At 46.5% G+C, this 14,416-nt stretch overlaps 1 protein-coding gene across 46 annotated transcripts in view; it reads right to left on the minus strand.

Annotated features, from left to right (window-relative positions):
- The window catches only part of LOC147700405 (uncharacterized), a 700,768-nt gene that overhangs the window by 512,914 nt on the left and 173,438 nt on the right, over positions 1 to 14,416 (minus strand). For 44 of the 46 annotated variants that reach the window (XM_086935772.1, XM_086935787.1, XM_086935804.1 and 41 more), the window contains exon 7: positions 2,876 to 2,968. The exons of the other annotated variants lie outside the window; for them this stretch is intronic. In XM_086935772.1, the coding sequence (XP_086791898.1) occupies positions 2,876 to 2,968 (93 nt within the window). The remainder of the gene's footprint in view (positions 1 to 2,875; positions 2,969 to 14,416) is intronic. 46 annotated transcript variants of the gene reach the window in all.

The following is a 14,416-nucleotide window of genomic DNA, read 5'->3' on the forward strand; positions in this document are numbered from 1 at the left end:
TCCTGATTGGGACGAGTCCAGGATGTTGTTCTCCCTGAGGAAGTGGGTCAGTTGCCTGTTGACAATCTTTTCGATGACTTTCACCGGGAACGGGAGCAGGGAGATGGGCTGGAAATTCTTGAGGTCCTCCGAGTCCGCTGTGGGTTTCTCGAGTAGTGCATTGATCTCAGCGTGTTTCCAGCTTTCCGGGAAGGTGGTGTCTCGGAGGAGCTGTTGATGATCTGCCGGAGTTGGGGTGCGATGATGCAGTTAGCTTTGTTGAGGATGTGGTGAGGGCAGGGGTCGGAGGAAGAGCCGAAGTAGATGGTGTTCATGGTATTGATATGGTGTTCATGGTCTTCATGGTGTCGTTGTCGTGGGTCCAGGAGACCAGGAGGTTGGTGAGGCTTGGGGGTGGTGAATCTGCGGTGTTGGCGACTGTCTGAAGGGTCTGGGTGTTGAAGCGGTCATGGATGTCTGCGATTTTGCGGTGAAAGAAGGTGGCTAGTGAGTTGCAGAGGTCTTGCGATGGCGGGATGTCGCTGGGGTTGGAGAGCTCTTTTTTTTTTTTTTTAATGTATTTTTATTGCAGAATTAGAAACAAGACCTCAGAATAGGCCAACCAGTACACTTATGGCATCACAAAAAAAAAATTGAAGTGACATAGATATCATACACAGCCATTTAGCCCACATCCCGGAGGCTGGGCTGCGCGCCAAGTCTTTCGTTCTCACGGAGATGCCACAGTGTCCACCTCTCCTGGGCGTTTGGTCAGCTGCACCATTCAGTATCTGCTTTTACCCCCCTAAAATCCCACCCTCCATGCACCGTCAAACAGACACAGGTTGGAGAGCTCCTTCACCATGTTGAAGAGCTCTTTGCTATTGTGTGCGATGTTGTCGATGCGTTCCTGGAAGGAGGTCCTTTTGTTGGCTCGAATAGTTGGTGGAGCTTGCGGCTGGCGTTCTTGAGGGCTGCGTGGTTGTCCTATGTCTGTTCGTGGTGCCACTTTTTTTTCGAGTCTTCAGCAATTCGGCTTGGACTCCTGGAGGTATGTGGTGAACAAGCTGGTCTTTCTGTCTGTTTGAGGGTCTTTTGATCTGGGCGAGAGTGTTGGCGCAGTCGTAGATCCATTGCCTGAGATTGCGGGCGGCTGTGTCGGTTGGTGGCTCTCAGGCTAGGGTGGTGATGAGCTGGTCTTCTGTGATCTTCTTCCAACTGCGGTGGGGAATCCGTTGCGGGTGGTGGTGCGTGATGGCTTTCTTGAAGGTGAAGTGGACGCGTGGTGGTCTGTCCAGTGGAGTTCGGCGGTGGCTGAAGGTGTTGTGTTTGCTGGCAGAGAGGATGGGGTCGAGCGTGTGTCCGGCGAAGCGGTTGGGGGCTGTGACAAGCTGTTTCAGTCGGAGGTTGTCGAGCAGTGCATTGGAGTTGCTGTCATTGGCTTTCTTGACGAGGAAATTCAGGTCTTCGAGGAGGATGTATTCTGTAGAAACAAGGGCGTGCGTGCTGACGATGTCGCAGATGGCGTTGAGGAACTGTGGCCCTGGGGGTCTGTAGACGAGTGTACCTCTGAGGGTGGTGTTGGATCTGGAATTAGAGATGTTGGTTGGTGACTGAGACCTCCTTTGAGGACATTTTCTGGGAATAAAAAGTGCCCCTTTGGCAACCAGAATTCAGATCCGGACTGGAGAAGAGGATGAAAGAAGGACTGCCCTGCGGCACCAAGGAGCTAACGAGAGTCACTGGAGTACAGCTAGGTTGCCCAGAGGGAAACTTACTGCCAAAAGAAGAAAAACATTGAAACCGCTGTAACGGGTGACTTGTAGCCCAGTGGCGAATGGGCTTCTGCCAAGCTCAGGAGGACTTTGAGGGGCATCGTTCACTGTGTCCAGGATGGCCTCACCAGGCTAGCGGACCGAGGAGTAGCCCAAGAAGACCCCAGTCAAGCGCACAGCATCTTCAGCATCTTCAGCACCGTCAGCATCCTGTATGTATCCTTAGTATCAGGACCACTCCATCAAAGTCAATGACAAGGAGCCACTGATGCTGGAACTGGACTGAAGATTGCTTTTCTAGGAGAGGTACTGTTTCTGTGGACCTTGTTTGTCCCCGGACTGGCTCCCTGCTGGAGTGGGTCACCTAACATAACAACAAGCAACCACACGGCTACTTATTCAAGTGTTTCTTGAAAAGGTTTTCAAGTGTCAAATTCATTGAATTTGCTAATGTTTGTTTGTGATTAAGTAAAAACCTCTAATTTACTGTACCTTATAAATTCTGTGTCTCCAGAAACCTGCAGCGAATCATTTAAGTTTTGCGGTCTCGTTTATTTATTCGGTAATTGCCTTTGCGCTGTTTAAATGTTATACACATGTTCCTTTGTGTAAGTCTGACTGCTCAGCGAACAGCTAGCGAGGGTTGAGCTAAGGACTAATAAGCGGAATCTGACTGGTCCTAAAGGGGTTGATAATGTATTACGCCGTTAGGTCACACAATCACGGCATAAAATAACCCCCATTTTATGGCCAAGCCTCACAGCTATGTGGGTGATTCACAAATCCTTTAGGGATGCAAGTAAACCAGTAAAACCATGTTGCATTATTTCCTGCCCTGTAATGAGACAGAACATCATGAGGAGTATTGCGTATTGAAACATGAAGAAAATGGGAACAATGGAAATGAGCTATACTGGCAGACACATTACTCCAACTGGCTTCCATGCATAACCCACTAGGAAACAGACGATTAAAGGGGTGAGGGAAAAATTACAACACAAAACAGTGAACACTCCATAGACAAGCATAGTGTGATACACAATGGTTACACAACAAATAATCTCCTTTTGGAATGGAAGAGGGTCACTCCAGTGTCTTGTCAGGGAGCACCATTTACTCACCTTCAAAGTTAGGCATCCGAGAGTACTGATGGTCCAAGGTACAATCATCCTCCTGTTTAACATTGGTTGACAAAGCTGTTATTTCAGTCCCTCCTGTCAAAAACATATAAAGATTACTTAGAAATAAGTATGCTCATCTATGGCATGCCATGGACCCATAAGGTAGACATAACCTCCCTCCCCTCTGTCCCTCCCCCCATCTCTCCCCTCTCTCTCCCTCCGTCTCTCTGTCTAAGTCCATCTCTCTCAGTCTCTCTCAGTCTCTCTCAGTCTCTCTCAGTCTCTCTCAGTCTCTCTCAGTCTCAATCTCTCTCTCAGTCTCAATCTCTCTCTCAGTCTCAATCTCTCTCTCAGTCTCAATCTCTCTCTCAGTCTCAATCTCTCTCTCTCTCTCAGTCTCAATCTCTCTCTCTCTCTCAGTCTCAATCTCTCTCTCTCTCTCAGTCTCAATCTCTCTCTCTCTCTGTCTCAATCTCTCTCTCAGTCTCAATCTCTCTCTCAGTCTCCGTCTCTCTCCCAGTCTCCGTCTCTCTCCCAGTCTCCGTCTCTCTCCCAGTCTCAGTCTCTCTCAGTCTCAGTCTCTCTCCGTCTCTCTCAGTCTCTCTCCGTCTCTCTCCGTCTCTCTCAGTCTCTCTCAGTCTCCGTCTCTCTCAGTCTCCGTCTCTCTCAGTCTCCGTCTCTCTCAGTCTCCGTCTCTCTCAGTCTCCGTCTCTCTCAGTCTCCGTCTCTCTCAGTCTCCGTCTCTCTCAGTCTCCGTCTCTCTCAGTCTCCGTCTCTCTCCGTCTCTCAGTCTCTCTCCGTCTCTCAGTCTCTCTCCGTCTCTCAGTCTCTCTCCGTCTCTCAGTCTCTCTCCGTCTCTCCGTCTCTCTCCGTCTCTCCGTCTCTCTCCGTCTCTCCGTCTCTCAATCTCTGTCCGTGTCTCTCTCAGCCTCAGTCTCTCTCAGCCTCAGTCTCTCTCAGCCTCAGTCTCTCTCAGCCTCAGTCTCTCTCAGCCTCAGTCTCTCTCAGCCTCAGTCTCTCTCAGCCTCAGTCTCTCTCAGCCTCAGTCTCTCTCAGCCTCAGTCTCTCTCAGCCTCAGTCTCTCTCAGCCTCAGTCTCTCTCAGCCTCAGTCTCTCTCAGCCTCAGTCTCTCTCAGCCTCAGTCTCTCTCAGCCTCAGTCTCTCTCAGCCTCAGTCTCTCTCAGCCTCAGTCTCTCTCACCCTCAGTCTCTCTCAGCCTCAGTCTCTCTCAGTCTCAGTCTCTCTCAGTCTCAGTCTCTCTCAGTCTCAGTCTCTCTCAGTCTCAGTCTCTCTCAGTCTCTCTCAGTCTCAGTCTCTCAGTCCCAGTCTCTCTCAGTCCCAGTCTCTCTCAGTCCCAGTCTCTCTCAGTCCCAGTCTCTCTCAGTCTCTCTCAGTCTCAGTCTCTCTCAGTCTCAGTCTCTCTCAGTCTCTTAGCCTCTGTCCGTCTTTGGTCATCTCAGTCTCTGTCCACTCAGTCTCTCTCTTAGTTTCTGATTCGCTCTCAGGGTCTCTCGGTCTGTCTCTCTCGCTCTCTCTCTCTGTAGCTGTCTGTGTGTGTGTGTGTCTCTCTCTCTCTGTCTGTCTGAATGTCTCTCTCTCCCTCTCTGTCTGTCTGCGTGTCTCTCTTTGTCTCTCTGTTTCTGCATGTCTCTCGCTCTGTGTCTCTGTCTGCGTGTCTCTCCCTCTGTGTCTCTGTCTGCGTGTCTCTCCCTCTGTGTCTCTGTCTGCGTGTCTCTCCCTCTGCCTGTGTGTGTCTCTCTCTCGGCGTGTGCATCTCTCTCTCGCTCGCTCGGTGTCTGTGTGCGTCTCTCTCTCGCCCTCTCTGTGTCTGTGTGCGTCTCTCTCTCGCTCTCTCTCTGTGTGCGTCTCTCTCTCGCTCTCTCTGTGTCTGTGTGCGTCTCTCTTTCTGTGTCTGTGTGTGTCTCTCTCTGTGTCTGTGTATGTCCCTCTCTCTCTCTCTGTGTCTGCCTCTCTGTGTCTGTGTGTGTCTCTCTATCTCTCTCTGTGTCTGTGTGTGTCTCTCTATCTCTCTCTGTGTCCGTGTCTCTCTCTCTCTCTCTCTCTCTCTCTGTATCTCTCTCTCTCTCTCTGTATCTCTCTCTCTCTCTCTGTCTGTGTATCTCTCTCTCTGTCTGTGTCTCTCTCTCTCTCTCTCTCTCTCTCTGTGTGTGCCTCTCTCTCTGTCTGTCTCTCCCTCCGTCACACTCCGTCTCCGTCACACTCCGTCTCCGTCACACTCCGTCTCCGTCACACTTCGTGAGTTTCTGACTCTCTGTCTGTCTGATTCTCGGTCTGTCTCTATCTATTGCTCCGTCGGTCTCTCTGAGAAGGAAAACGCTACTTACCAGTATGCATCTGTTCTTGGCATGTAGAGCCGCAGATCACTACACTTAGCATTAGATCGCCACCTGGTGTTGGGCTCGGATGATTGCATGTTGTTGTCTTCTTGGAAGAAGTCTTTGTAGTTACGAGATAGGTGACTCCTCCCTTGGACGATAGTGCGCATGGGCATCGGCTCCATCCTTAGATTGTTTTTCGCCATGATGGGAAATGATGGAGTTAGTAGGAGTAAAGAAAAAAGATGTCCATCTGTGTGCATCTAAGTAAGATAAAACTGGAACAGATACAAGTCCCGGGGAGGTGGGAGGGCGTGTAGTGATCTGCAGCTCTACATGCCAAGAACAGATGCATACTGGTAAGTAGCATTTTCCGTTCAAGGCATATGAGCTGCAGATACTACACTTAAGCAGTGTCTCCCCTAGCGGTGGTCACCTGTATCTATTGCAGTAGTTTGAAAGAGAGTTTTAAGGACAGCTTGGCCTACTGCCGCTTGCTGCTTGGCTTGCACATCAACACAGTAGTTTAGTGAAGGTGTGTGTTGTAGACCATGTTGCTGCTTTGCATATGTCCTCTAGGGGGATGTTTCCTAAGAAAGCCATAAAGGCTCCTAGTTTGCGTGTTGAGTGCGCTCTAGGAGGAACTGTTAATGTACGTTTTGCTTTTTGATAGCATATTTGTATACATTTTACAATCCACCTTGTAATTCAACCTTTAGAGATGGGGTTGCCTTGATGAGGTGAAGAGAAAAAATACAAACAGTTTTGTTTTTCGAAAAGATTTAGTCCTATCTATATAGTAGAGAAGAGCTCTTTTAACATCTAATGTGTGTAGAACTCTTTCTGCCACAGAGTCTGGGTCTTGGAAAAACAGAGGTAACTCTACAGATTGGTTCAAATGAAAAGGACTAATGACTTTTGGAAGGAATTTTGGATTAGTCCTTAGAACCACTTTATTATGGTATAGTTGTAAAAATGGTCCTTGTAGTGTGAAAGCTTGTATCTCACTTACTCTCTTAAGAGAAGTGATAGCAATAAGGAAAGTCATTTTCCACGTGAGGAATTGCAGTTCACATTTATGTAAAGGCTCAAAGGGGGGTCCCATTAGCCTTGTAAGAACAATGTTTAGGTTCCATACTGGAGAAGGTGGCAACCTGGGTGGTATGATTATTTTTAATCCTTCCATAAAAGCTTCAATTGCAGCCACTCTGAAAAGAGACAGATGTCTGTTTTGTAAATATGCTGCAATTGCTGCAAGGTGCAGACGTATGGATGAATATGCCAAGATACACCTTTGTAAATGTAAAAGATAACAAATGATATTCTGGATGGTAGCATCCAGGGGGTCAATTTGGTTATTGTTGCAATAAATGGCAAATCTCTTCCATTTAGCAGCATAACAAGCTCTGGTAGTAGGTCTCCTGGCCTCCTTAATAATGTTCATACAATCTGGTGGTAGGTTAAGATAACCAAACTAAGACTTCAGGAGGCAGATCGCCAAATTCAGTTGATTTGGGTCTGGATGTCAGAGGTCTCCATGGTTCTGCGTGAGCAGGGATGGAGTCAGTCGTAGCTTTTGGTGTGGAACTAGAGATAGTTCTAGCAGTGTGGTGAACCACGGTTGGCGTGCCCATGTGGGAGCTACTAGGATTAGTTTGAGAGACTGTTGTCTGAGCTTGCGTACTACTAATGGTATTCATGATATTGGCGGAAAAGCGTATGCAAATCTGCCTGACCAGTTCATCCATATCGCATTGCCCTTGGACAGCAGGTGTGGAAACCTGGCGGCGAAGGTTGGGCATTTTGCGTTTGTGTGTGGCGAACAGATCATGTCTGGATGACCCCACTTGTGAAAGAATGGTTGAAGAACCTGCGGATGTAATTCCTATTCGTGAATTTGTTGTGTGTGCCGACTCAACAGATCTGCTATCTGATTGAGAACTCCTGGAAGGTGCTCTGCCAACAGATATTTGAATTTATTTTATTGAATATGTTTTGGAACTCCGTGGAGATCCACATATTATACAATTACAAAACACAGTGTGAAATTTTGACCGTATAAAACAACTCATACAGACAGTAATTATACAAAAGCAATTTACCATCCTACTAATAAAGTTCTAAGAAACATTTTAAAAAATTAAAAATTTTGTTGCAAAAAATTCCATTTGGGGGGCTAAGAATAGCATCCAACAGAGCTGTTGCAGAAGAAATACCAAACTGAATACAAGCCGGTTTTATCCAGAGGCGCCGGTAGGTCAATAATGCAGGACAAACTAGCAGGGCATGTTTGGAGTCTTGAATTGCTAGGTTACAGAAATTACATACGTTGGATATTCCGTACCATTTGGCCAACAACTTGTTCAGGGGGAGCAAGTCCTGCCTGAGAAGCAGCCAAAAACGGCGTAAGCCGTGCGGGATGTTCCATGACAGGTAGGGTTGTATCTGTCTGATTAGATAGGAATCAACAACTTGTGTGACCCCCTTTTTTTGTGTTATTAAATTCCGATCCCTCTCGTAACTTAGCTTCCATGTAGCTTGTTTTAGTTGTAATTTCAATTGGGTCATGGAAAGTTCTAAGATGGATGCTTCCTCCAACTCCAAAAGAGTGATAGCTTTCCTATAGTTCTTTATTAGGATCGAGTATGCATTTAGGGGGCCCATCAACTCTTTTGTAATAAGAGATCTGAGAGTAGATGGCTTTCCTTTAATCAGACTAATAACCCAACGAATCACTCCTGCAAGTCCCTGAGCCCAGCTACTCCTAAGGCCAAGTTCAAGACGCAGGGTTGCAGAGCTACAACTATTATTAACCGAGGTTAAATTTCTCAGTAGGGAGCCCTCCACTGTGTCTAAAAAGCCCCATTCCGCTAGGTCAATTAATTCTACCCCGTAAAGCAGAGTCGGGGGAACTTTTGCCCGAAAGGCCTCCAACAGAAGAACGAAGTGTATCTGACCTGTTGATTTGTACAGTGTTCTTAGGCCTTTACCCTGTGACTTTGCTTTTCGGGAACTGCTTTCAATGTGTAATTTATTACTTAAATTACTAGTGACTACCATACCTAGAAAGACGTACGATTTTACTCTTTCTAATTTCTGACCTCCCAATTCCCAACTAATGTGGTCCAGTTTTAGTTTGTTTCGTCCCTCCAAGCACATTATCTTACTTTTAGAAATATTTATTTTCAAAAAGTGCTCTTCAGAGAAGGTGTGTAGTGCATGCAGACGGTTATTAAGACCCTTAGGGGAGAGGTCTAATATTAAAATGTCGTCTGCATACATTAAGCAGGGGATGTGTCTTTCGCCTAAGCGTGGGGCAATTCCTACACATGTTGATAAAGTAAGGGGAAGGTCACTAACATAAAGGGAAAATAGGAGGGGAGCTAGTAGGCAGCCCTGTTTGAGGCCATTTGCAGATGGAATGAGCCGAGAGAGACCTCTTTCTCCTCCCAACAGGACCTTCCACCATGTATCATCATGCAGATCCTGGACCAAGCGTAAGAGGCTATGTGGCATTCCTAAGATGTGTAGCTTTCTCCACAATACCTGACGGTCGACCTTATCAAAGGCCGTGGAGAAATCTATGAAAGCCACATAGACTCTCCCCTTCCTCGCTCTTATGTACTTATCAACTATTACCTGGAGGGCAGTTAGATTATCCATGGTCCCGTGGTTTTTTCTAAAGCCTGTCTGTTCAAGTGGAAGGATATTTGCAGATTCAACCCAAGCATTTATCCTTTTGAGCAGGCATCTAGTAAAAACTTTGCCGATTGCATCCAGCAATGCAATCTGGCGATAATTCTGGGGGAGGAGACGATCACCCTTTTTGTACAATGGGACCAGGATACTTCCCTTCCAGGAAGGTAGGACCTTTCCGCTTAATATGCAGGAATTAAAGATAGGGCATAAGAGCTTGCTCCATTTGACCCTGTTCTGCTTTAACACATTAATTGGGACTTCATCGGGGCCCATAGCCCCTGAGCGTCTCATTTCCCCAATGGCGAGTTCTATGTCTTTTTCTGAAAAAGACTCTGTCGGTGGGCTAATGTCTAAAAACCGAACTTGGGGAGAAACTGAGTGGTTGCTGGCATAGAGGTTTGAGACGAAATCCCTCCATATGTGTTCCTCGATAGGGATAGGCAGCGGAATGGTTCTCGTTCCGCACCCTTCACCTATAAGGGACCAGAATTGTCTCAATTCTCCATTAGTTGCAGCTTCCCTTATTTTTACCCAGATGGTATCCTCTTTTTCTTTTCGAAGAGCATATAAGAGTCGCCTCCTTCTCCTTTTTAGTGTTGTTATTTGTCGGGATTTATCCTCAGTTCTATTTAAGTATTGGGCCCTTATAAGTTTATTCAGGTCTACGTTGAGCAATTTCAGAGGACAATGGATTATTTTGGTGGATTTTTTCTTGTTCTGTTTTTGAGCCCCTGTTATTATTGAATTCAAAAATAGGGAAAAAAGCTCATTTTCGCGACCATACCAAGAGGGGAGCTCGGAGATTGCTATATCTAGCATATCCTCCAGGTAACGATGAGCCCTTGCATTCCAATAACACCTTCCCGAACTGTTACCAAAATTTATTTGGTTACTGTTCAAGGACCATTGATCACATTTAGGGGGATGTACGTTCATTGAGATGGAAATTATTTTATGATCGCTGAAAATGGTATCGATTACAGCGATATCCTTTAATAACTCAAATGAATGAGACCCTATTATAACATAATCAAGAATCGATTCCCCTTGATACGATCTATGGGTAAAGTTTGCTGGAGAGTCCGAGGGGAGACGCCCATTTGCGATTATCCCATCGATTTCTGCCAACTCGTTTAGTAATAGTTTACCCCGTTTATTTGTTAATATATTTTCAGGGAATGTTGCCCGAGGAATATGGAGTGTTTCTTCTCTTATTTTGTCAGAAAATAGATTTAAACTAAAGTTGGAGATTTTACAATTCAAGTCCCCAGTTAAGATAATAACCGTTCCAGGATCTTTCTCCTTAATGCTCTGTATATGGAGGAAGATTTTATTTAAAATTGTATTAAAACCCGTTTCAGGAGGGATATAGGCATTTATCAAGGCCAGGCGGGTTCCAGCTAAAAAGTTGCCTGACCCAAACAAGGTAACTACCTGGAAAAGTTTACTCGGGTCCAGGAAGTGGTTGTAGTCCCAGTTTATACGGTTGGATAGTAGGCAGGCTATGCCCCCGCTGGCGTGGCCTTTTTTATTCGCAGTAGCACTGCCTTCTAGAACAAAATAGCCCTTCCCTATTTGGATACTTTCATTGCACCATGTCTCCTGGAGACATATGATATTTGCCTCCAGGGATAGGAGAAATTGTATTTTCTCCATATTATTTTTTAGGCCTGCTGAATTCCACGATATTATGGATAAATCCGTGCTAAAGGAACTGATTAGATAATGGTTTTCCCGAGGATTTGTCGGCTAATACTTTGGGCAGCCAATTCCAGTGATCCTTTTCCTCTCTAAGGGTAGTATGAGTTAAAAAAGAGGGTTGAGCATATGATACCACTCGAGAATCACTGGACTTGCTTATTTTTAATTCTTTGATTTCACCCAAGTTATTTATATTGCCTGCTGCGGCTAGCAGCAGGGAAGAGGAGGGATTCCGTTGGTTTACCGTTTTAACGGCGTTATTCCGACTGGAGGGCAATAATACAGGAATTACATCTATTCCCCTACTCTGGAGGTCTTCAGTCCGTTGGAGGATGAGGTTAGCTACCAGTTTAGAGTGAAACTTCACCCTCGTGACCGTCCCCACTTCAGACTTTCGTTGCAGAACTATATCTAGGTCGGCTGATTGAATAAGTTTCAGATTGGCAGATTCTTGAAAGTATTTCAACAAGAGGGATCTATTCAGAATGCAGTCAGGTTCAAAAAGGGGAAAGAAATCTACCCATACAGTATCTATGTTATTTTCTATGTATTCTTTGCCCGTGGAAGCCTTTGCAGGAGCTTCCATGGGAGCAATTACAAAAGGATTGAAAGAGGACATTTTTTGTGCGGGATGATTATGCTCTTGCCCTAATGGAGTTGGTTTATCTGCTTCTTGGTTCATAGAGCCTTGGGGAGGAGCACCCTGAGCTGTTACACCCTGATAGGCAGGTGCGAAGGGATTAAGTGGCATGGTTGCTTGGGTAAGTGGCTTTAGAACCTGACCTGGGGAGGTCGATTTGTGTGCCACTTTTATATCCCTAGTATTATTGCTTTGTTGGCCAAAGGTAAATATGTTAGTAATTGCTGACGAGGGGGGTGTATGGGTAGGTAAGAAGGGTAATTTAGCCTTGGATGTTAAGGAAGTATTTTCTTTGGCTGACATATTGACAGGGTTTTTGTTATTTCCCACTGCCATCTGTGCTTGAGGTGACGCTTCCAGTAGGGGAGAGTTTAAGTGTTTCCTGAATAAAATTTTCCTCCGCCTATTTTTATCTATCCGTCTTAACAGTTTCCTCTTGTGCTTTCCGTTCTTTTTTATAGGCACAATTTTCCCTCTATTATCAGTTTCCCCCTGAATAGCTTCCTCCTCTGTTTCCCCGTCCCCCCTTCTGTTTCTTAAAAATTGGGAATAGGTTATTTCCAGTATTTAGCGGGGTTTCCCCATGAGGTTTTATTACAAAATCATGATTTACTGAGCCATTTAAGTTAGGTAATGGTTGGGAAGCACCTGTTTTCTCTTGTACTATTTTTAAAGTAGTTGTAGCTACTGGGGGTTGCCCATTTATACCAATTTGATCTGGGGCCGTGGGAGGGGAGGAGGGCCCCTTCCCGTCCGCTTCCCTCTCTTTTTGGGACCTCAGCAGAACTTTTAGAATTTGGGTCACTGTATCCAGCACACAATCAGATCCCCCCACAAATTTTTCCAATAAATGTAAGATAGAGGCCAATAAATGTTCTAAGATGTGGAGGGAGTCAGAAAGCGGTTTACCGGGCCCCTTACATTGGAAGGAATTTATTCCGGTCAAATTTAGATTTGGGCTAGAGGAAAAGTGAGAGTGTGAGGTTTTGGAAGGGGTACTGCTGTAAAGTTGTAGGCCGGCATGGTTTAACATTAGCGGGGTGTTCTGGGGTAACTCAACTATTGTGGGATCAGATTCTAAATACCGTTGACAAAGGACTTCATCTAGAATCATTGGGGACAAACCGTTGTGAAATGACGTTTTGGTTGGAGAACTGTTTGCAGGCTGAGTAGCTTCATCGACGGGAATTGCCATGAAGTTTATATTATCTTGCTCTATGTCTTTTTTTGTTTTTATGATTACCTCTGGTGCTAGGTCAATATTGTTTTTCAAAGTAGAAAACAAGGGGGGTGAGAACTCACTCTTGGGGGGGGATTGTAGCGTCCTAGCTGGACTTGAATCTGCCTTTGCTTTTTTAATTTCGGGGTTTTCTGGAGCATCATTTAGGGCAGAGTCTAAATGGATAACTCCAAGATCTTTTGGGTCCGTTACTTTATTGTCCAACCCTAAGGCTTTGTTTTTACCCTTTTCCCAAAAGTTGAAAAGCTGGCAGGTACTTTTCATGTTGGTCGATTGGCTATGTTTGTTTCGAAGGGGATTTGATTTAGTTTTGGAGCTGGATCTTCCTACTATTATTTTACCGGATCTTAGTTTCTTTGTCATCTTGACTGGGGAACACTATCGTGAATGCGCTGTGAAGGAGCGTGTTCTATGTCGATAGGGGACTCTGGTATTATACTGTGGGTAAATGTTTCTAAAGAAAGGAGCGTGAATGCCTACCCGGTTGCAGACTAGCTTTAGGAGCAGTCTCACAGGTAGTTTGAAATAAGGTATGACGTACCGGGGCTAAGGGAGTGGGCCTAGCCTGGCCTACTCGGGCCTCTGAGGGCCTCAGAGGGCCCGCCCTTGTCCCGGGCGCTACCCGCGCGCTCCCGCGCAGCGGAGTACAGAAACTCTGTTTATTGACTGACCTTAGGAGGGGGCGTGGCCTTGAGGGAGAGCGTCACCAGGTGGGATCGGTGAGGCAGCTGCTGGGACTCCTGGGAGTTGGAGTCCAGCAGTCTGCCCGCTCGCAGCCCTGAGTGCCTCAAGCCCTTAGTCCTGAGATGTCAGTTACAGCAGGGAGCTGCTCCGGTGAAGCGGGACCCGCGGAGCGGGTCCGGCGAAAAGTAGCGCTTACAAATGCGCTTCAGCAACAACACAGAGCGCTGTGTCAGTCCTCCAGCGCTTAACACAGGTGCAGTTCAACAGGCAAAGGTGCAGAAAGGTATCCGCTGTTGGTGGAAATCCGGCGCCTTTTGCAGGAAAGAAGGGGGCGTGGCCTTGAGGGAGAGCGTCACCAGGTGGGATCGGTGAGGCAGCTGCTGGGACTCTTGGGAGTTGGAGTCCAGCAGTCTGCCCGCTCGCAGCCCTGAGTGCCTCAAGCCCTTAGTCCTGAGATGTCAGTTACAGCAGGGAGCTGCTCCGGTGAAGCGGGACCCGCGGAGCGGGCCCGGCGAAAAGTAGCGCTTACAAATGCGCTTCAGCAACAACACAGAGCGCTGTGTCAGTCCTCCAGCGCTTAACACAGGTGCAGTTCAACAGGCAAAAGTGCAGAAAGGTATCTGCCAACAGATATATATTTTGTGGAATGGCCCATCTCCAAATGTTCTGTGTGAGCTGGGACAGTTGTAGAGCGTGCTCCCCCCCTGTTTTTGTATGTAATACATGGCTGTCATGTTGTCCGTCCGGATCAATACAGCTTTGTTCTGTACTTGTACTTGGAATGTTTTGAGTGCTAAGAATATTGCTAGCAGCTCTAGATGGTTGATATGGAACAATTTTTGTTGACTGTTCCATTGTCCTTGAGTTGTATGATGTAGGAGATGGGCTCCCCATCCTGTGAGGGATGCGTCTGCTGTGAGCACTAGTTGTGGAACAGGTTCGAGGAACGGCCGCCCTTTTGTCAAGTTTTTGGTGTTCCACCACCGCAGAGAGAGATGTGTGCGGCTGTCTACCAACACCAGGTCTGTTAGTTGACCTTGAGCCTGGTTCCACTGCTGTGCTAGGTATTCCTGTAATGACGCATCTGCAGTCTTGCATGTGGTACTATGAAGATGCAAGATGCCATCATGTCTATTAGTCTCATGAACACGCTGGCTTGCAGAGCTTGTTGCTGTTGAAAGACTGTGATTAAGGCTTGAATGCTCTGTATCCTTGCTGGGCTGGGATACGCTAGAGCTGTG

This window comes from Lissotriton vulgaris, chromosome 8 (genome assembly GCF_964263255.1).
Source record: "Lissotriton vulgaris chromosome 8, aLisVul1.2, whole genome shotgun sequence".
NCBI lineage: Eukaryota > Metazoa > Chordata > Amphibia > Caudata > Salamandridae > Lissotriton > Lissotriton vulgaris.